Source organism: Lactuca sativa, chromosome 3 (assembly GCF_002870075.4).
Source record: "Lactuca sativa cultivar Salinas chromosome 3, Lsat_Salinas_v11, whole genome shotgun sequence".
Lineage (NCBI taxonomy): Eukaryota > Viridiplantae > Streptophyta > Magnoliopsida > Asterales > Asteraceae > Lactuca > Lactuca sativa.
The window spans coordinates 47,514,483-47,537,811 of record NC_056625.2 but is presented as its reverse complement, the minus strand read 5'-3'; the positions used below and the strand labels follow the sequence as shown (position 1 = coordinate 47,537,811).

Sequence of the window (23,329 nt, the reverse complement as noted above, 5' to 3'; positions counted from 1 at the left end):
ATTTCCTTTCTTTTCAAAATCGATTTCTACAAACCATGGATGCACTCAATTATATATACCCCATCTGCTTTCAATCGATTAGACTAGGGCTTGAATCGACTAATTTGCATCGAAGGTGTGAAATCATGTCTATTTGAATCAGAGCTCAATCAACTGTAAGATTAGTTTTTTATGTTGTCTGATTTCTTCCTTTATTTTTTTTGTGCGATTAGAGTACGTTTTATGGATATGCGATTTCTTCATGTGTTTTTTTCCTCCTCGTGCGCTTTCTTTCACCATGTTCGTGTATGTTCATGTATTTTTTGGTCTTATACGAGTTATGTTCTTCTCATGCCTTTTCTTCTATTGAATTTTAAAAGTGGATACAAGAAAACAATTGATTTTTCAGAGGCAGCAAATGCTCTATCTATACCTGGTGGATTAATTCTAATTTAATCGTTTCCCTTCTGTTCACTTTTAGTTTGTTTTCGAGGTTAACAAATGCAAATTTCTCTTTGTTTATGCGTATGTCTACTAGGTTAATACTTTATTTGTGGAAGATCGTGGGTTAGAGTAATAGAACCGAAAGAGAAATTGATTTTGGTATTTAGCATTGAACATTTCATGCACCCACCTCTACAATTTATGTACCACAGAAGGAGGAATATGGCAAGTCCACTAACGGTTGGGACCACACCAGATAACAAGAACACTACACACCCTGGAGGGGACCAAGGGCAAATCGGGAATTAATCCCAGAGTATCCTTTGTGGGTATTTAAGTTAGTGGAGTGGTCAGTAGAGGCAATGAGAATTTTTGTGTGAATTGTCATTCTGGAGATAGTTAGAGTTTCGAAGGCTAACATTCTATCTGTTCTTTCCATTTTCAATCAAGAATCATTTGAGTTTGGTTCATTTCTGTGTTTGTGTTTGTGCTTGTTATTGTGAGTGAGTCCATAACAATGCACTTTTATATTTGGTTTTTTTTTCCTATAAAAGCATGTCATTTCTGAGCTAGACAAAGTATGCTATTCTAAATAAGAAAATGAGATGCACATTCAACACCAGAATATAGGTGATACACATATTTCATACCGAAAGTTTGACTATTAATTAAATGTCTAAATACCCTTCAGTGATACAAGTAGAGACAATCTTGTAAGCTAAAATCATTACCCTTCAGGAGGGGTAAGCAGGTAATTTTGGCTTCATAGGGTCAAAATACATAAAGCAGCCATTGTACTTTCACCATCATATCAATTTAACGATTAAACCATTATATTTTTTTTAACCTTTAAAAAAAACAAATTTCCCAGTTACCGGCAAAATACAGAAAAGTAAAATGTAATGTCAAAATTTTATTGGTTTAGCCTTTAAACAAGTGCTCTTTCGTGATAGTTCATTGGCTAAATCCATCAGAATCACCAAACTAATGAGGAAAGACCACTACAACCTGTTATCGTTACTACACAAGCATCACTGCAACCGCCGATCGATTCAACAAATCCACGCTCACTTGGTCATCACTGCCGCCATAATCCAAACACCACCACCACCAGTCAGTCTCTGGACCACCATCCTCCACCATTATTCACTTGGGAATTCCCCCGATGAAGCTTTTTTGCTCTATAAGCATCATCTCCACCCCACCAGCTTGTTTTATGGCGATAGTTTCACATATGCTTTCTTGATAAAATCATGTGCTAATTCACATCTACCCATGTCGGGTTCACAACTCCATTCTCTCACATTCAAATTCGGGTTTGAGAGTCATGTTTACATCCAAACCGCTTTAGTCAACATGTATGTTGTATGTGGGCATTTACTCGAATGTCGCAAAGTGTTCGATGAAATGCCTGAAAGAAATCTAGTCACATGGAACGTTTTAGTAACAGGTTTAGCAAAACTCGGTGAAATTGTGCTAGCGCGATCTTTTTTTGATATAATGCCTATTAAGAATGTTGTTTCTTGGAGTGGTATGATAGACGGGTATACACGAGCAAATCAACCCAAGGAAGCAATTTCATTGTTTAGACACATGCTTGCACTTAACGATAATACAAAGCCAACTGAGATCACCATTTTAGCAATTTACCCCGCGATTTGGAATCTAGGGTCTTTGGAGTTATGTCAGTCAATTCATGCTTATGGGGAAAAAAACGGATTTTATATGATAGATATACGTGTTACGAATGCTTTAATTGATGTGTATTCAAGGTGCGGAAGTGTGGAGAGTGCTTTGCGAGTTTTTGAAGGCATAACAAGTGAGATGAGGAATTTAGTGTCGTGGACATCGATCATCTCTGTATTTGCAATGCATGGAATGGCAAGGGAGGCTGTGGATAGTTTTAAAAGAATGGAGGAAATAGGGATGAAGCCTAATAGAGTTACTTACTTGAGTATTCTAAGTGCTTGTAGTCATGGAGGATTAGTTGAAGAAGGGTTAATGTTTTTCAAGAAAATGGTGGATGAGTCTGGTATTGTGCCTGATATAAAGCATTATGGGTGCTTGGTTGACATGTTAGCGAGAGCAGGGAGGATTGAAGAAGCAGAGAAAGTGGCTTTGAAGGTGCCTAAAGATTTGGATAATGATGTGATTTGGAGGGTGCTTCTTGGGGCATGTAGCTCCTATAATAATGTTGAGACAGGGAAGAGAGTCACGAGGAGAATATTTGAAAAGGAGAGAGGTTACTCTAGTGATTATGTGCTTATGTCAAACATCTTCTCTAGTGTTGGTGATTATGTTGATTCAGAGAAGGTTAGGAGAAAAATGGATCAACTGGGTGTTTCTAAACTACCTGGTCGTAGTTCCATCTAAGCTTTGAAATGGCAAAAAGGTGATATTACTTATGAGGTTTGAACCTATGGAGAATATACATTGGAGCTGAAATTTGTTCGTATATTTATGCGGATTGGTGATTGTGTTGGTGTGGGAAATTATTAGTCTTGGTTTGTTTGCAAGCCCCACTAACGAGACATTCAGGGAAGCAAACGATGAATGATTCAATGAAATTATTTCGTATGTTGTGTGTTTTTTGAGCATTTTTGAGAAGCAAAATTTTGGCGTATTTTGATCCAAATATTGTAATTGTACACGAGGTTTCATACCCGTTAATGAAATAAAATTGGCCCAATGAGACTTTGGCCTATTTTGGTCCAAATATTTTGAAGTATTTTATTTCACTCGATTATAAATTGGACTTCCAACTCAAATTCTTGAGGTTTCATAACCGTTAATCGTTATAAAGAGAAACCTATACTATACAATATACATACAAAGATCCAGGCTACACTGCTACAACCTACAGAAGGACATAACCAAGCCAAGAAATAACCAAGAAAAGGGCCCATATAATGAAATAAAATTGGCCCAACGAGTGGACAAACTATAACTATTTGTGCACCTATAACCAGAGGTGCACATTAACCGCCTGTTTTAATCTGTTTCGGTTTTTTTATAAAACATGTATGTTTTCTTGTTATCGGCTTTGGTTAAAATTTGTTTGTTTCTTTCGGTTTTTTGATGTGAAATTAAGTTTAAAAAATCGGTTGTTTTTGGTTAAAAACCAGTTCTGTTGGAAAAAACGGTTTGCAATATGTTAAAATTTATATCAAATTATCGGTTCGGTTTTAGTTGAATCATTATTATTTTTTTTAAACAGGTTTATTATTATTATTTTTTTTTTCATTTTTCGTTTTTTTAAACCAGTTGTGTTTGTGCACCTCTACCTCTAACTACAATCATTAAGCCATACAATAAAGGTCGATGAACAACAAATAGCATCATGTAGTGCCCTCCCTCTTTGAGGTCGAGGGTTAGTGGAATTAATGTTTCCCTCTTCTTATTAATGTTTCCATCATTTAAGTGAACTAACTCTCTTTCAAAAAGAGTAGTCTTGTACTCCAAAATTGCAACACGTTTCCATTATGTTCAGTTAATCATTGCCTAATCATTCCATGCCAATAACCACAATTTTCCCCAAATAATGATTCTTAAATACAATATACCTAAATTACATAGAAAGTTTTTGTATGTTTCAAAGGGTTTATCATTTATGTAACTCTTATTTATATGGCTTCTACATGGCAAAAAATATAGGGGTATCCATGTTTCTATACGTAAAAAAGCATTACCTAAAGAATCGAGGGTATTTAGGTAATTATACGTGCTGTCAACTTCACAGGCTATATTAGTGGATGAAAAGTTGAAAACATGCCTAAATTACTTTTTTTCTTTTATCACAATTCTTTGTTCGGTTCATGTAAAATCCCGGACGGACTAGACCGTTCAAAACCAGGATAACCTTCTCTTCTATTTCTAGAAGGAAGTTCTATCATACCTTCTTCCCAATTTAGCTTCAATGGCTGCATCTTGTTCAATTCAGAGCAAATGTACAGTTTTTATACTTAATTCAGTAGCTAGGGCTCGCGTTTTACCTACATATGTCTAAATTCAAGCATTGTTTGGGCAAATTCATCTTTTGATTAACATATCGACTCATGATCTGCTGTTTTCTTTTCTCCTTGCAATTTTGCAGGTTATGCAGCACCACTACACCTAATTTCGACCTCAGGCGGATCAAATTTATTCGTTCCTGTAAGCTAATTCTCCGTCTCATCTTTCTTTTACTAGGCAGCAAATGCTCTTGTATATCTGTTCGTTTAATTCTGCTTTGATCGTTTCCCTTTTTTCATGTTGAATAAATGTCCAAATGCAGATTTCTCTTCGTTTATGCGTGTTCATATATACTAGAATGGATCCATTAGTCCAATTCGTTACTAAAATTTGTCAAATATAATTGACTAGGTGAGAGCCTTAAGGGAACATGAAACTGTTAGGTTAATTCGTCGCTTGTGGAAATCATGGCTTTGCGTAATCGAACCACAAGAGAAATGGACATGTTGCATAAAAGGGATGTTTATTATTCAGTATTGAACAGAAAACCACTTTTATATTTGTTTTTTTTTTCATATAGATCAATCAAATACTGTATGAGATTCATAATTTACATGTAGTTGACATAGTTGAAGTTCAAGTTCAAGTCATTAGCATATATTAGCTTCTTACATGTTTCTGAGAAGTTTCCTCGTGTTCTATGCCCATTTCAATTTAGTGATTAATGTGAAGAACTCTTATGAGATCTTTACATTTGAAAGTCGAAACACTCATGTTTTCTCTCTTGTGTTTCAGAAATCCGTATGCCCAACAAAAAGAAAACCAAATCAGCAAGTCCAAAGATATCGAGCATGTTGCCTTTTAGAAGTTGCAGTTCCTAGCATTGATATTCCCTTATCAGCTTCAATCAACTTGACAGATCCCATGTATGTAAACCTTCCTTTCCCCCTTCTTTTTTACTTTTAATTATTACTCCCTCCATCCTGTGGAATTTCAGAACTTGGAAGTTAAACCATACACATATACATATTCCAGATGAAATTTTTGACTATTAATTAAATGTCTAAAATACCCTTCAATTACTACAAATAGCGACAATCTTAGCTTTAGCTTTGATGTTATGGAATTAATGTAAATCTTGTATGGAGGGAGTACTTTTATGGGTAAAATAGAGAAAATCACTTGAACTTTTACTACATTATCAATTAAGCCACATAATTATTTTCTGTACATATCAAACCATCAAACATTTTTTACTGTTAAAAAAAAACAAATCTTCCTGGTACCCGTTTTGGAAAAAGGGTAAGATATAAAAATTATAGTTCAAGGGCTAAATCAAGAGGAATATACTACGTAATAGTTTAGACGCTACATCGATAAAATTAATAGTCTAGTAGCTAAACTGATAAAAGATTGTTGGTCATTTGGATACAATTAGAATTTTGGTGACTTAAAAGAGCAAATAAAGCGTTATTGTTGGTCATTTTTCCTTTCTTTTAAACAGACAACGAAAGTATAATGGATTAATCACTAAAGAAAGATCGTTAAGTAACTAAATCAATATATTGGTGAAAATACAAATGCTTTTTTGTATTTTGCTTTATTTTTATCGTCAATTTAGGTGGATATATATATATATATATATATATATATATATATATATATATATATATATATATATATATTTGTTTGTAACCTGAGCCATTGCTCTAAACAGAAGAGATGCATCGGACTTGATACCAGAGTACATGCAAAGGTTGGTTTTAATGGATCTGGATCCGGGAACAGCTAAGTTGGCAATACCCATATTGGGGCCTTTACTATCAGCATTTTCATTCCTGTTCATTGTAAGAATTGTCATGTCATGGTATCCAAAGCTTCCTGTTGAGAAATTCCCGTATGTAGTAGCATACGCCCCTACAGAGCCGATTTTGACAGTCACACGCAAGGTGATTCCTCCCCTTGGTGGAGTTGATGTAACTCCCGTGGTTTGGTTTGGATTGATCAGTTTCCTTAATGAAATATTAGTTGGCCCTCAGGGCCTCCTTGTCCTCCTATCTCAACAGGTTTAGATTATGTAATAATGAATCATATACAGAATCTACATTTTTTCAACCCCTACCTTTCACTCTCTCTGAATATAATAGTTAGGGGATGTTTCCTTTTACGTAATAAGCTTTATGGGCATGTTTGTTTCCTTTTGACTTGATCCGAACAGAATGACTTAATGAATTAAGCCTGAAAACCTGGCTTAATGTATTAAAAAACTAACCGTTTACTTATTTGCCTTTTTTTTTTCATCCAACTCCTCTCACATTAAAATTGATAAACATTGTTAAAGATTGATAAATATTGGAATTCAAGAGTATCGGTTTGTTAAATCTAAAAAAGAAAACAAGTCTTGTGTTTGATAACATTTTATTCAAACATCTATGATCACCTACAAAGCTACTTTAGTCGCATTAGACTTGATGAAAAAAATATTTTACTCTAGTTGCTTGGAATAGCCGTGTTGTTGGTTGTGTGAAGGATCGGTTCGAAAGATATTTTTCTTTTTGTATACATTTAATTATTGATTATTTTTTGTTTATATTTAACCATTTAATTTGTTTTTTTTTGTACACATTCAGTTTTTAACCGATTACACTATATTAAGTTGGGAACGATGACTTAATAGGGTAATATAGCTTTCAATTTGTACACATTTAATTCTTAATCTTTTTTTTGTTGCAAAATAAGTTTTTGTTGTTATTTTACATATTCAGTCCTTATAACAAATTTCTTTAGGTTTTACCCTACTAAATTGAACAAAAAAAGGACGGCACTAAAAATGGACAAAAAACACTCCTTGTTATTTCGGCTTAATTCAATTTTAATTCTAACGTAATTTGTAAGCATAACCGATTTTATTCTGTTAGAATATTTTTTTTGTTAGAATGATGTTCTTTCAGAATTTTATTATATTAGAAGATTATTGAAGAATAACAAAATTCTTGAATCCGAGGTTCAAAAATAACATCATTCTAATATATTCTTATACATCCGAACTTAAATACAAATTCATATATATTCTTATAGACAAAAAGTCTTATACATTTTAATATAATTATACATATTCTAAAAAAATATCAACAAAAATGAATAAAATTCTTAAAAAATAACATTATTAAAATGTGAGTATGATCAAACTTTATTTATTCTTTAAGTTATTTCTATTAGGTCTTCAACACATTCTTCCAGCTATTCCTATCACAAATACAACAAAAACTAACAATGGTTAAAAACATGTTGCTTGCAATTATCTATCACTTTATATATTCTGGTAGAATACATAAAATAGATTCTGACAGAATACATAGATTTTATTTTGGTAGAATATATTATGACAGAATACATAGAATACATTCAAAAATATCGTATTTACTGCTAATATAATTTTAGATTCCAAATACACAATAACGAGGGACACTAGAAATTGGAATTCAAAATCACAAATTGAACCAAAATAATACACAAATAAATTCTGGCAGAATACATCACAGAATACACTTAAATCATATTATTTTCTTTTATATGACAAAAAAAATACATCACAAAATGTTTTTACTTTTCCTATCTTGACAAATAAGGAGATTTAAATCTAATTTTGTTAGATTAATAGGCATCAAATTGTTGAGTGTTACTAACCTTATTCTAAAAGAATATTGTGTTTTCTCATTCTATAAGAATTTGCAGGTTTAAAATAATATTCATTATAATTTGTATTGGTAGAATACCAAACTTTCCATTTGTTCCCATTAAGAAAAAGGCTTAAACATGTGAATGAAGAAACGAGATAGGACAGCAAGAAAAAAAATCATTATTTATAACCAAATACATCATAAACATGACTTATTATGGAGATCCCAATTCATTGCTATATACAAATTGCTATTAAATTAGATATATAAAAAAGGTAAACAATAAACTTGCGATTAAAAATGAAAAACAATCAACAATATAAAAACAATAAATAAACCATTAGTGGAGGTAATACGTATTTGATAATCATGTAAAAAGAAGAAATATTTTATCGTATGTATGAATTTTAATCACAAACATCTTATGAAAACTTAATTCATGTGTACAAAATCACTAAACACAACAATCTTCCTTAATTCAATAAAGGAGAGTCGCTTGATAAAATATTTATCCTTATGAAATAAACAGGAACACGAATACATACCTTCAATACTTTGGTGTTCAATTCATCAATACTTCGGTGTTTGGACTGATCCCCCTTGCGTTCGTCGTCGCACACTTTGACGGAGAACATAATTAAGCGTCGATTGACAACAGTTTCCATGAACGACAAACCAACCAGAACTGAATCAAGGATGAAATCGGCATGGAGGTGGAGACCGGGAGTCTGGCGACACCATTGATGCCTTTTTGGGTCCAAGATGGGGGTGGATATGCAGTCGACGAGGGGAACAAACAAAGAAGACGGAGGAAGAAAAATAGGTTATGATGCGACTGAATAGAAAGATGCGTATTAATAGGTTTTTGACTAGGTTAAAAAAAGAATAGCCGTCTTCGTTGCCTTCCAATTTCTACCCGGTTTGACTTTGATATGTGGATAATAAATATATTAATTATCTACCATAATTAAATATGCAAAGATTACTATAATACCCTTAAATAATTTATTTAATTATTTTTTTTTTCTAAATTTCTATTGGTACATTCATGCACGCAATAGTTGTCAAAAACATTTGAACATCTCTCTCTTTCTCTCTCTCTCTCTCTCTCTCTCTCTCTCTCTCTCTCTCTATATATATATATATATATATATATATATATATATATATATATATATATATATATATATATATATATATATATATATATACTAGGTTACAATCCGTGAAAACCACGGATTGTAAAAAAAAACAATATTGATAATTGAAAATAGTGTAATGAAAAATCAAAAATTTATAAAATATTATTAAATTAATAAGATATGATTGCACTTGTATTGTCTTTTCACTTAACACATCTCATCTAAAAATGATATTAAGTTGTTGAATTGCTCGTTTCAGTTTTTCCATTATCAACAAATTTTGTCTCCAAGTCCATATATTTTGTTCTCGTGTAGTAACTCGAAGAAATACTTTTTTGACCCACACAAGTTCGTTTTCTTGAATTTGTTTGTTTGACCCATACCATTCCTCCATGCATAATCAAATCCTTTACTTATCTATTTCGAGCACCAAAAAAGGCTAAACATGCATTTAATGTTAATGAAATGCCTTATAAGCAAGCTTTCATTGAAAGCCTCCACAATCCTCAAGGTATATGAGATTATGTCGATTATGCTAAAACTTGGGGTTCCCTCGAGTAGTTCCAGACCTATAAAAACAAACAAAAACAATAAGTAAAATGACCAAAATACCCTTGAAACAAAAACTTGGCTAACAAATATGAAAAAATACATAAACGTTATAGAGGAACCTTGATACATCTCATCTTCTTGTTGATGGACTTCAAATGGAAATAGAGGAACCGATGAGGAATGATGAACATGTGATCTACGGGGATGAAATATTGAAACTTACGAACTTCAATCAAGAGGTTAAATGAATAAAGACTGGTTTCCTATAAAGGATTAAGAAATCACCATAGAAAGTAGTATCCAAATCTTTAAACGTTATAGAAAAGAAAAAACTAGTGAAAAAGATGACTTTTATGATAATTGAGATGAAAAGGAGATGGAAAATCGAGGTAGATCAAAAGCGATTTGTACTCTAATCATGCTAAATGAATCAAATTCGTTCCAAAAAATGAATCAAAATCATCCTTATTAGACAAAACAGTTACAAATTCAACTTGTTCCTTACTAATCTTATCAATTCTTTCAAGCATTTCATCTGGTATGTATTTTCAAACCTGCCAATTTTCAACTTGCTTTTTGAACTTGTTAAGCATTCAATTTATAAGAATTACTTATAAAATAAAAACGAAGTTAAATAGATCAGAAGTTTAGTTGAGTAAAAGATATCAATATACTTCATTGAGATATGCATGATTTTGATTTAATTTTTACCTTCTATTAACATGAAAAGTGAAATACGTGATATTATAAAAAAGTATATTGAAGTGTAGTGTTTTTTCTTGCCTTTCCCTACGCAGTGTAAGCATTATTTCAAATACATAGCAAGTTCTTGCAACAGACCAAACTTTTCCTAATATTATACTTGTATAATGAACATAAATTATTAAAAGCATCCATAATACACAACAACTTCAATTTCAAGACAAATTAGGGTATATAAATTTAAAATAAGGGAAGGCAAACTAACCTGAACAAAACAATATCAACAGAACAACATATTTACAAGAAATGTCATAATAAATATGTAACACCCAAAGTTTTGAAGGCCAAGAAAGGAAAGAAAACCTTAATTTTAAGGGGCGACTCGGTGAGTCCAAGGAGGAACTCGGCGAGTCCGAGCGGGATCCGAGTCGGGGAGTAAGTGACCGAATCGGCGAGTCGGCCAAGGTGACTCAGCGAGTCTGGTCTGTGCGAGGAAAACCCTAAATTCGGGACTTGGAGCCTTTATAAACGCCTTAACCTCCTTCCTAAGGTCCCTTTACTGCCTCTTGCACCCAGAGCATTGAACCCCAAACCCCATAGTTGCCCATTCAAGCTTCCAAGCCATATTGAGTGATTTGAAGGAAGAAGAAGAAGGGAAAATCATTGAGGCTTCAAGAAGTGGTCTTGGATCTAAAGATTTGGGGAACATTTCTGAGTATCTGAAGGTAATAAGTTGTTTCTCTCTTTTAGACCTTCTATGGTTGTGAGATTTGGGGCTTTTAAGCCATGGTTTGCCACCCAAGTGAGCTAGAAGCCGGATCTGGAGTTGCTACTTCAGATCCAAGTGTGTTATGAGTTGGGGAAGCATAAAGTATCAGCCCTTGAGTCGATTTTGGGGCCCCTTTGGCCTTAAACCCTAGTTTATGGTGGATTGTGCCTAGATCTCCTTCTCTACACGTAAAGTTTGCAACTTTATGTGGGGAATAGGCTTGGGAAGGGTAGATCTACAGTTTGGAGTCCATGCATGACTCGAAAGTCCTCTGCATGTAAGTAGATCCGAATGGACTCGGCGAGTCCTTTGAGTGGACTCGGCGAGTAGCATGAAGATAAGGAGGAACTCGATGAGTGGGATGAACAGCTCGTCGAGTCGGATGAAGATGGGCATGAACTCGGCGAGTTGGATGAACAACTCGGCGAGTTGGATGAACAACTCGGCGAGTTGGATGAATATTACCTTGTGCTCGGCGAGTCTGTTTCTTAGACTCGGTGAGTCAGGTCGCGTAGTCCCAAACCCTTCGAGTTAAGACTCGAGTCAGCGAGTCGAGCAAGGACTCAGTGAGTTGGACAGGACAGGATTCGGGAATCAGTAGACTCGGCGAGTCAGGGGCTAACTCGGCGAGTCAAGTCGCGATTGGAAGGACTTTGAGCATAAGAACTCGACGAGTCAGTAAGTGGACTCGGCAAGTAGGGTTGACCTGGAAGGTTGACTTTGACCAGGACTTTGACTTTGACAAGAGTTGACTTAGTTGACCTTTGAAGGTTAGTTAGACTAAGTGTTATGTCGATATTGGTAGCTCGGTGAGCTAGTGGAGCAGCAGTTCGGAGTCAGTGGTCAGGTAGCGGTCAAAGGAATTAGCAGCAGCAGTTCAACAGTATCAGGTGAGTTTCCCCTTGTGTGAATGGGTCTAAGGCCACAATGTCGGCCCATGTAGTTATGAGTAGAAGACCCGGGGGTTAGCCCTAGGCACAATATGCTAGTATAATATTCGGGACAAGGTCCAATGATAGAGGGCGGGTGCCCAAGGAATGGTTTAAATGATAGTTTATACTTGTTGTCTGTGTGATACTTGTATGTGCTTGGTAGGGAGGTGAGTGTGGGCGAGGTCCCGTACCTCACCAATAGCAGAGTGTGGATGGTGTTCCATATCTCAATAGCAGCAGATCAAGGGCGAGGCCCAAGTTAGGGAAGGAGTGAGGGTGGGCTGGGCCCGTATCTCACTATCAGCAGGAGTATGGATGGGGTTCCATGACTCATCAGTAGCAGGACATGGGCGGGGCCTAGTGATAGGCGAGGCCTTAGAACAAGATCCGTTAGTATGTATTTAGCTTATGTGATGTGATGTGATATGTTTATGTGCTATTATATGTTAGTGGGCGGGGCCCTGTGACAGGCGAGGCCTAAGTGAAACAGATTTGTATCCGAGAGGGGCTCGAAGCCAGGCGGGGCCGTTGTAGCGGGCGAGGCCTGAGGTAGGGGGCGAGGCCCAGGATAGGGGGCGTGGCCCAGTATGTGCAGTATGTGGTTATGCATGGTATGTGGTAGGGTGGGGAACTCACTAAGCTTCGTGCTTACGGTTTTCAGTTTTGGTTTCAGGTACTTCCGGTAGCGGAGGGAAGAGCTCGGGGTGATCGCATGGCACACACCATAGTTTAGACAACCTGGGGATGTGTACTCTGATAACGAACATGTATTTTGGAAACTAATACTCTGTTTATGTTTTGAAGTGATGAATTTGCTTAAAGTAATGTTTTATTAAAAGAAATTTTTAGCCTGAAATTTTGGGACGTTACAAGTTGGTATCAGAGCCTTGGTTTGAGGGATTCAGGCATGCTCTCGGGTGTGCCTGAACTCAAACTGAGGGGTCGGATGAAAAGTTTTCAAAAATGAAAAGACAGTTTCGTAAAAAGATTTTTGAGAACTAAAAACAGTTTTAGAAAAGCAAAAGAATTCAGAAAGAAAAAGAACTTTGAAAAGAGAAAAGGGTGTGGTGCATGCAATCAACCGAGCTCAAGTAAGTACCCCAAAATACCCATACAAGTTTATGTTACGATTAACAGTTGATTGAACAACATGCTAGATTAGGACTAAGGATCTAGGAATGATGCCTTATGTGCCTATTATATGTGTTTGAGCTGCATGATAGTGCTGATTAGACAGTAGTAGGATAGCCTGTTTAGGTTATGCCTGAGTTTATGAGTTTGTGTTGCATGCTAGTTCAGATTCTTGCTGTTTGGATATGATTGCTTGAGTATGTTGTGGTTAGATTTTCCCCTTGTCCGAATGCTGCTTGCTTTGTGCATTGTGGGATTTTGAGTGATGGGAGTTAGCCATTAGGTGGATACGTCACGTCACATGTGATCAGGGTTGAATAATCTCAGAGTGCTGGATTTGGCCCTATTGCGCAGCTCTTGTTTGAGTCCAACCGTTGTAGGGACGAGTCTTTTACTTGAAGGATTATCTGAGCCTCGTCACATGTGATGGTATCTAGGTGATGGCTAATTGGCATCACAAGGAGACCTTCAGCAGCTGAGGACTGGTTGAGTTGAGTCAGAGGTTTCCCTAGGGTAAGCCTAGGATGAGATAGTGCTGGGAGCAGTAGTAGTGGATAAGGGACCTGGTGGATTCAAAGCAATTCCTGAGGAAAGTACGGATAGATGTGGAAGGTAGTATGGGCCCGTACTACTAAAAGCAGAGGATTCGTACTTGATTCGGGAAGGGCCAAGACAAGACCGGGAACCTAGTAGGGAGTGTGTTTGGTCTCGCAGCAGTGATGAGTTTTCTGATAGTGGATGTATTATATTTTCAGTATGGTGACGTTGCGAGAGAGACCAGCGGGCGGATCAGGCGCCGGAGAGGGATCGGGCTCGGGTTCAGGGGCCGAGCAGCTCGAGGAGCGAATGAGGGAGTTGATATCCGCCGAGGTTACGCGCAGTATTTTGAGCCAGACTCCTGTGATCTTTGGCACGGTCAAAGAGGGTATATTGGAGATTTTGGATGAGAGGCTGGGAGCCTTCCGTACTGAGATGATGGCTTTGATGGGAGCGCGTAACTTGACATTTCGGGAGTTCAGGGCTTCCGGGGCACCAGATTATCATGGAGCTAGGGACCCCATCGCTAGCAACAGATGGTTGGCTGATGTTGCCAACGCATTCCGTACGAGCCGGTGTCCTGAGGGGGAAAAGGTCAGACTCGCTTCCTGTCTTCTGAAGGACAGAGCGAGGGATTGGTGGGAGGAGATTGGTCATGCTCTGGGGGATGATGCCGCGTTGGACGCGATGACTTGGAGCGATTTCTCGGCTAGGTTCAGGGCGGAGTTTTCGCCAATTATTGAGGTGCAGCAGTTGGCATGAGAGTTTCAGGATTTGACGCTGACCACTGAGACTGTGGCGGAGATCACCGCCAAGTTCAGGGAGAGGGCTCTTCTTGTACTGTATGTCGCGGATGAGGAGATGAAGAAGGCCCGATATCATGAGATGTTGAGGGATGACATCAGGGAGTTCGTGAGCATATCCAGCTGTAAGACGCTGGAAGATATGATTTCTCGGGCTAGAGAGAGGGAAATTGATTTGGAGCAGATCCGGAAGAGGAAGCCGGATGAGGTTCAGGTAGCTGCAGGTTCGGGCAAAAGGCCCAAGGGATCGGATTCGAGGTCGAGGGATTATCAGGACCGCAGCCGGTGCGGGAAGGGTGGCAGGGCGCACGGGGGCGTATGCAGGAGTGGTAGCGGTGGCGAGTCTGGCTGTTTCAAGTGCGGTCGGACTGGTCATTTCAGCAGGGATTGTACTGTTACCACCATGCAGGGATCCGACTTGATATGTTTTCACTGCAACCAGCGGGGCCACAAGAAGGCCCAGTGTCCCAGTTTGCTTTCGGCAGGACGGGTGATGGCACCCGCCCCTGCAACCTTGAGGATCACGGATGGCCGTCAGGGCCGGGTAGAGGCGCCTGCAACAGGGAGCAGGGATTTTCATATGACTACCTTGGAGGTACGAGCAGCGCCGGACATTACAGGTATGTGACTTCCGTTTTCAGTTCTTTTATGTTTGCATGATTATATTGTTATGGTTATGCATCAATTTTTGGTATGAGCATTGTATTATGGTGTGGCTTGCTTGTGATTATGTTATATGCCATCTGCATACCTTGGTTATTTGTATGGTAGTTAGGGGAAGTGCTCAATGAAAGAAGGTTTAAAAGGATGCAATAATTGTAGCATGCTTGGAAGGGAATTGGTACGTCTCGCTAGTTCGGAGTGGCAGGGCGTTAGAAAGGGAATGGTTAGATCCCTAGCCATGTCAGACTTGGGTTCCTTAGCAGATGGATTATGGAATGGCAACTAAGATCGGAATCTCTTTTGGAGTATTGAGCATCAAGGGGTAAGTGGGATCGAAGTGAGGGAGAACCCTCCGAGTGTGCCCAGGTAGGAGCATGCAGACCCAGAATGAGTATGTGACCTCCGAGAAGGAAAAGAAGTAGTTCAACGTTTGATGGATTGAGAATTCAGGGTTGGGAGTTTGAGAAACTCCTCGTCAGTTAGTGCATGTGATGGAAATGGTTAGTGTGTAGTTGGGAATTCGGGTTGTGGTCGCCCGAAGGACTCGATGGAGTCGGAATGAGGATCTAGAGAGCTTATGGCACGTGGGTGCTTTGTTCTAGCAGTCAGTGGTGGAAGTGTTGTAAGACTACGGGGCAGCCGTAGCATTCACTAGCAGTTAGCAATGGATGGTGATGTAAGACTACGGGTAAGCTGTAACATTCCTTAGTAGCTTCGTTAGCGGAGTTGGGGCGAGGCCCTTATCTCCTAGTGATCTGATAGGGATCAGGGTTGGGTAGTGGATGAGAATGATAGGGAGTTTTCCTGTATAGCCCTAGAGAGGTGAGACCTTGGGAGAGGCCGCTCCAGGATATAGTTGGGTGAGACCCGTGGGCGAGGCCCGTATGAGACTAGCAGTGTAGGTGAGACCTGAGAGCAGGGTTGCTTAGTAGTATGGTTGGGTGGGACCTGTAGGCGAGGCCCGTGAGTTTTAGCAGCATAGGTGGGACCTGGTAAGAACCTTAGTGTCAAGATAGGGGATCGAGGACCCCAGGATTGTAGCGCCTGAATGGCATGATAGATTGAGCAGTTATAGGTGGTCGAAGTTCCTTAGAAAGTCGCTGGGAGCGGCTAGGGTTGTGTTGGGTCAGCGACCGGTGGGAGCCGGTAATCCAGTTATTGATAGCTTGGTGGGGACCCGGAGTGGTCTCAGTTCATCAGGAAGTCAGATGAGGAATAGCAGGATTGCCAGTCAGTGGCAGTGCGAGTATGCAGCGTTTGGTGGAATTCAGTTAGTTGATCGTGTGGTGCTCGACACCAAATTATAGTAGAAAGAAATGCCCAGTGGATACTGGCGATAATGACCCATACTGGAAGTAGCGGGAGTAAAAGAATTGGTGAAGATAGGGTCTTCACAGTGGCAGAGGAAATAGTTGGTTATGGAGCATTACCTTGGGGAGGCAAGGAAATCGCGCAAGGAAGGAAGTGGAGAACCCCTATGGGTTCAGCGCAGTAATCAGAGGGTACCAGAAGGATTGTCGGTTGAGTAAGTTGTGTTTCCAGGATGTTCAGGGTCAGGGTTGACCCGAGATGATTGTCTGCAAGGACTAAGGTTAGTCGGAATGACCAAGCGAGAGGCCAGCGAGGGTAGGCAGCTGGTATTAGAATAATTGGTTGGGTATTAGAGGCAGCTCGCAGGCGGTGGGCCATAGCAAACTTCGAGGACGAAGTTTAGTTTAAGTGGGGGAGAGTTGTAACACCCAAATTTTTGAAGGCCAAGAAAGGAAAGAAAACCTTAATTTTAAGGGGCGACTCAGCGAGTCCAAGGAGGAACTCGGCGAGTCCGAGCGGGATCCGAGTCGGGGAGTAAGTGACCGACTCGGCGAGTCGGCCAAGGTGACTCGGCGAGTCTGGTCTGTGCGAGGAAAACCCTAAATTCGGGACTTTGAGCCTTTATAAACGCCTTAACCTCCTTCCTAGGATCCCTTTACTGCCTCTTGCACCCAGAGCATCGAACCCCAAACCCTATAGTTGCCCATTCAAGCTCCCAAGCCATATTTAGTGATTTGAAGGAAGAAGAAGAAGGGGAAATCATTGAGGCTTCAAAAAGTGGTCTTGGATATGAAGATTTGGGGAACATTTCTGAGTATCTGAAGGTAATAAGTTGTTTCTCTCTTTTAGACCTTCTATGGTTGTGAGATTTGGGGCTTTTAAGCCATGGTTTGCCACCCAAGTGAGCTAGAAGCTGGATCTGGAGTTACTACTTCAGATCCAAGTGTGTTATGAGTTGGGGAAGCATAAAGTATCAGCCCTTGAGTCGATTTTGGAGCCCCTTTGGCCTTAAACCCTAGTTTATGGTGGATTGTGCCTAGATCTCCTTCTCCACACATAAAGTTTGCAACTTTACGTGGGGAATAGGCTTGGGAAGGGTAGATCTACAGTTTGGAGTCCATGCATGACTCGAAAGTCCTCTGCATGTAAGTAGATCCGAATGGACTCGGCGAGTCCTTCGAGTGGACTCGGCGAGTAGCATGAAGATAAGGAGGAACTCAACGAGTGGGATGAACAGCTCGTCGAGTCGGATGAAGATGGGCATGAACTCGGCGAGTTGGATGAAGATTACCTTGTGCTCGGCGAGTCTGTTCTTAGACTCGGCGAGTCAGGTCGCGTAGTCCCAAACCCTTCGAGTTAAGACTCGAGTCAGCGAGTTGAGTAAGGACTCAGTGAGTTGGACAGGACAGGATTCGGGAATCAGTAGACTCGGCGAGTCAGGGGCTGACTCGGCGAGTCAAGTCGCGATTGGAAGGACTTTGAGCATAAGAACTCGGTGAGTCAGTAAGTGGACTCGGCGAGTAGGGTTGACCTGGCAGGTTGACTTTGACCAGGACTTTGACTTTGACAAGAGTTGACTTAGTTGACCTTTAAAGGTTAGTTAGACTAAGTGTTATGTCGATATTGGTAGCTCGAGGAGCTAGTGGAGCAGCAGTTCGGAGTCAGTGGTCAGGTAGCGGTCAAAGGAATTAGCAGCAGCAGTTCAACAGTATCAGGTGAGTTTCCCTTTGTGTGAATGGGTCTAAGGCCACAATGCCGACCCATGTAGTTATGAGTAGAAGACCCGGGGGGTTAGCCTTAGGCACAATATGCTAGTATGATATTCGGGACAAGGTCCAATGATAGAGGGCGGGTGCCCAAGGAATGGTTTAAATGATAGTTTATACTTGTTGTCTGTATGATACTTGTATGTGCCTGGTAGGGAGGTGAGTGTGGGCGAGGTCCCGTACCTCACCAATAGCAGAGTGTGGATGGTGTTCCATATCTCAGTAGCAGCAGATCAGGGACGAGGCCCAAGTTAGGGAAGGAGTGAGGGTGGGCTGGGCCCGTATCTCACTATCAACAGGAGTATGGACGGGGTTCCATGACTCATCAGTAGCAGGACATGGGTGGGGCCTAGTGATAGGCGAGGCCTTAGAACAAGATCCGTTAGTATGTATTTAGCTTATGTGATGTGATGTGATATGTTTATGTGCTATTATATGTTAGTGGGCGGGGCCCTATGACAGGCGAGGCCTAAGTGAAACAGATCTGTATCCGAGCGGGGCTCGAAGCCAGGTGGGGCCTGGAGTGGCGGGGCCGTTGTAGCGGGCGAGGCCCGAGGTAGGGGGCGAGGCCCATGATAGGGGGCGTGGCCCGGTATGTGCAGTATGTGGTTATGAATGGTATGTGGTAGGGTGGGGAACTCACTAAGCTTCATGCTTACGGTTTTCAGTTTTGGTTTCAGGTACTTCCGGTAACGGAGCGAAGAGCTCGGGGTGATCGCATGACACACACCATAGTTTAGACAGTCTGGGGATGTTTACTCTGATAACGAACATGTATTTTGGAAACTAATACTCTGTTTATGTTTTGAAATGATGAATTTGCTTAAAGTAATGTTTTATTAAAAGAAATTTTTAGCATGAAATTTTGGGACGTTACAAAATATAAAGAAGATGATCCTTAACATTTAGAAACACATCCATACCATATAGGATGAAGATGACCGTTTTTCCTAGCCAAACAATGTCACAGGTTTAGATGGTGATATCAGAACATACCAGCGGTGAAATCTTTTGACTTAAATCTGGAAGGAAAAATACTATGCTAACAAAAAAAACATATATAATAAGAATAACAAAGAAAATATAAACGAACACTTGTTTGCATTACAAAATCAAAATGTTATCTTTCAATATATACGAACCTAAGAAGAGTGAGAGGCTCAAATCTACAAGATTTGAATAATACAAAAGGGATGAGACGACACCATCGTTGCAACATCGTTTGTGTCGACCATTCCAAACTCCGAGCACTTTTCAATCGAAAGTAATTAAGAATTAAAGATCATTAGTGTATGTGACCATAAGAGAGAGAGAGAGATTTTTATTACATTAAACTAAGAGAAAATTACAAATATAGCTTAATCCATTAATTATTTTATGAATAGTAAAAAAACAAATTACAAATATAGCCATGAATATTGCAGATAAATTAAGCCCATCTGTGATTTTAGCATTCCATCTGCGAACGTACAAGTCGCTAAAGCACAGTCATCCTTCAGTGACTTGTACGTTCGTAGGTGGTTCTCATCCCACCTACGATTTTGCGTTTTCTTTTTAATTTTTAAAATTCTTTTTTATTTTGATTACGAATTTGATAAGGTTTCTGAAGTGATAATTTTTTACAAAACTTTATATATAATACAATTGTTTCTTAGTTAAATCTTATCAATTTCGTAGTCAAAACAAAAAAAATGCAAAATCACAGGTGGCATGAGAGGAAATCGCAGATGAATTTAGTTCATCTGTGATTTTAGTCAGAGATTGGGGTATTTATATGGAAAAAAAACCACCTGTGAACGCATAAGTTACTAAAGCACGGCTATGTTTTAGCGACTTGTACGTTCGTAGATGGAATGCTAAAATCGCAGATGAGCTTAATCTATATGTAATTTTTATGACTATATTTGTAATTTGAGTTTTTTTTGCTATTCTCCACAAAGTAATTAAGAGATTAGGCTATATTTGTATTTGGCAAGATTTATGGAAAGTAGGAACAAAAATTAGCGAGAATTATGGATGAGAGTTATTATTTGTTCCTTATTTACTTATTTACTGCTTTGTGAATTTAAAGTACCATACAATTCCGCATATGAGTTATATACATTAATGATTTCCAAAATATTAATTAAAAATACGAAGGGTATAAAGGTAAAAACATTTTTGGCCGGAAATGAATGTTGAAATGGCATGCGGAGAAAAAGAGTCTTTTATTAAAATAAAAGATATTCTTATTCTTTCATATAATTTATTTTTACTTTCATTTTCTATTGAAATCATATTTCACCATTGTTCATTAATTTGTACCTATTTTATCATATTTCAAAAATATTCCATAATTTTCTTCACTATCGAATGTCTTTAAGGATCCCGATGGTTTTTCAACATCACCATCATCCTAATTAAATTTTAAAAATTTTGTCCACCCCACCACTACCGGATTGGATGATATCTTCAAAATATTTAAAATAAATTAGAAGAGGTCGGATGAGTGGGATTGAACTAAAAGAATTAATGCAATAAAAATGAAATTAAAAAAATTAACTAAAAAAATTTAAAAATCCAATTAATTAGTATTTATTAATATACAAATATTATATATTAAAAATAATATTTATTAATATGTAAAAATTTAATTTTTTTTAAACTGATTAATTAGAAAAAATAATAATATTTATTAATATTTAAATATTGTATATATTAAACTAATATTTATTAATATATAATAATCCAAGAAAAAAAATTAAAAAATAATTAATTAAAAAAATAATGTATGATAATTCAATAAAATTAAAAAGAAGAGATTTAGAAGTGGTCCTTGTAGTATGTAAACAAACACAATTAGAGAAATGGATTCTAAGGATTATATATATATATATATATATATATATATATATATATATATATATATATATATCCGACAAAACTGTTAAATTTAACGAGATATGGATCAATATTATATCATGTATCAAAAATTGAACCAAAGACATTTGTCTTTGGACAAAAACCTCAAAGACCATTTTTACAAATTTTATTTAAAACATTATTATATCATATCAACTAAAAACAAGACATGATCATATGATTTGCTATCTTAATGATTTCCAAATATTTATACATACTAGATGTGAAACCCGTGTATTATACGGGTTTATTAAAGCTAAAAATCTAATATCAATATATAAATATTAAATATTTTATAAATTAATATTTTTACATAACAAAATATAATATTTTGGAACATTTATAAAAAAATCAAATCATTTGGAGTATTTATTAGAATTTATTATCAAATTAATATATAGAATAAATATCTTTCCTTATAAAACTCGTTAGAATTTTATGAAATTTTATTTTAAGAAAATAGAAATCTCCAAAAAATGACAAGTGAAAAATAATAATTCTAAAACTCCTACAAAATGACATGCGTCAAAATGAAATAGAAGATGACATGTGACAAAAAGATCTTCATTTATTATGGTTGATGTGCCATCAAATTTTTTGGACTATGATAGACGAGAACACTACAATTTACCATGTTAAAATATGAACTTATATCATTTATAAACATATACTTTTTATTATCTGTAATACTCCATGATCTTAAATTTGTAATTTTATATTAAATTTTAAAAACTATATATATATATATATATATATATATATATATATATATATATATATATATATATATATAGGGAAGGGTTCAATTGAGAAAAAAAAGGTTAAGAATGGGGGAATCATTCTCAGCCAATCATTTATTTTTGCCGCAAAAGCGTCCAACTTACCCGTGGAAATGGGAAAGGAATCCACATGTGTTTTCCAACAAAACATATTTCCTTAAACTATGGTAATCATTACCTTAATATATACAAAAACATAGTTTTTTTTTCGTTTTTTTAAAATTTTTAGAAGCTATTTTTATCAAAAAATGATTTTAAATATACAAAAATTTATGATTTTTTATTCTCTACAAATAGACATCCATATTGATATAGTTTTAAGATAAAATAATTTTTTTTTTTATATTTTCAGCTATTGTTATTCATAAGTGAATAAAAATGCATCAGGTTTTATTACAGTACATTCGTTATTCACTTATGAATAAAAAATATGATTTTTTTTTTTACAATTTAAGTATCATTCATATATGAATATAACATATAATAAACATAGTATATTCATATTTTAATATTGGACGATGCATTCACTTGTGAATATTAACATAGTATATTCACTTGCGAATATTAGATGATATATTCACTTATGAGTATTAAATAATATTTCATATGTGAATATTACATAGTATTCCATGGTATATCAAATGTGAATATTACATACTATATTCACTTGTGAATATTAGATGATATATTCACTTATGAATATTATACAATATATTCACATATGAATATTACAAGGTATATTCACTTGTAAATATATTCACTTATGAATATTTGAAGGTATTTTGACAAATATATATAATTTTTATATGTTATTCACATATGAATAATATAAAGACTTGCATATTTGTTTTGTGTTTTTAATAATCATATCCTGATTCAAGTGAGAAAACATATCCATATGTGAATATAACGTGGTAATTTAGTTTATGCATTTCGTCAAACAGTTGGAGTGCATACAAGTTAACTACTTTAAAATTGTTAAAAACATCAAGTTATCAATTCCAAATCATCATATACTTCCGATTTCGACTTTAGATGCGACATCCTATGTCTGATTGATTTCTCATTTTGATTTTGATTTCCGAAAATCCAATTGGGAACCTGTGAGTACCGATTCTGAGTCCTTCAATGTCGACTGTGACTGCGAGTCCAGGACTCCGATTCCAATTTCATGAACAGCAAAGAAATTCCGGTTTAATTGAAGAAATCTGGATGATTATTGAAGGTTGGAGGAAAATTTTTGATGATGAACGAACTGTTATCGATACGTATTTGAGATTGAAGTTT

The 23,329-nt window shown here is 37.0% G+C and overlaps 2 protein-coding genes across 3 annotated transcripts; both read left to right on the top strand.

Annotated features, from left to right (window-relative positions):
- The first annotated feature begins 1,054 nt into the window (after window positions 1-1,054).
- LOC111884352 (pentatricopeptide repeat-containing protein At1g09220, mitochondrial) lies at window positions 1,055-3,000 on the top strand. Its single transcript, XM_023880659.3, has one exon. It carries the CDS (start codon window positions 1,411-1,413, stop codon window positions 2,794-2,796), a length of 1,386 nt encoding a protein of 461 aa, XP_023736427.1. The 5' UTR covers window positions 1,055-1,410; the 3' UTR covers window positions 2,797-3,000.
- A 1,203-nt stretch (window positions 3,001-4,203) lies between these two features.
- Window positions 4,204-6,541, top strand: LOC111884393 (protein COFACTOR ASSEMBLY OF COMPLEX C SUBUNIT B CCB3, chloroplastic). 2 transcript variants are annotated; one of them, XM_052769243.1, is made up of 4 exons: window positions 4,204-4,370; window positions 4,517-4,575; window positions 5,170-5,300; window positions 6,095-6,541. In XM_052769243.1, the coding sequence occupies exons 1-4, from the start codon at window positions 4,340-4,342 to the stop codon at window positions 6,444-6,446; spliced, it is 573 nt and encodes a 190-aa protein (XP_052625203.1). In that variant the 5' UTR covers window positions 4,204-4,339; the 3' UTR covers window positions 6,447-6,541. The 2 variants fall into 2 exon arrangements, with proteins under 2 accessions (XP_052625203.1, XP_023736478.1); XM_023880710.3 differs by having other exon boundaries at window positions 4,207-4,370; window positions 6,092-6,541.
- Window positions 6,542-23,329: the final 16,788 nt, after the last annotated feature.

What these genes read in the sequence shown, in the direction of transcription:
- LOC111884393 (XM_023880710.3), top strand. Translation starts at nt 4,340, where the DNA reads ATGGCTGCATCTTGTTCAATTCAGAGCAAAT. An exon ending in TTGTTCAATTCAGAGCAAAT is followed by an intron (nt 4,371 to 4,516) that starts GTACAGTTTTTA and finishes GCAATTTTGCAG; the next exon opens with GTTATGCAGCACCACTACAC. An exon ending in ATCAACTTGACAGATCCCAT is followed by an intron (nt 5,301 to 6,091) that starts GTATGTAAACCT and finishes TGCTCTAAACAG; the next exon opens with AAGAGATGCATCGGACTTGA.
- LOC111884352 (XM_023880659.3), top strand. Translation starts at nt 1,411, where the DNA reads ATGAGGAAAGACCACTACAACCTGTTATCGTTACTACACAAGCATCAC.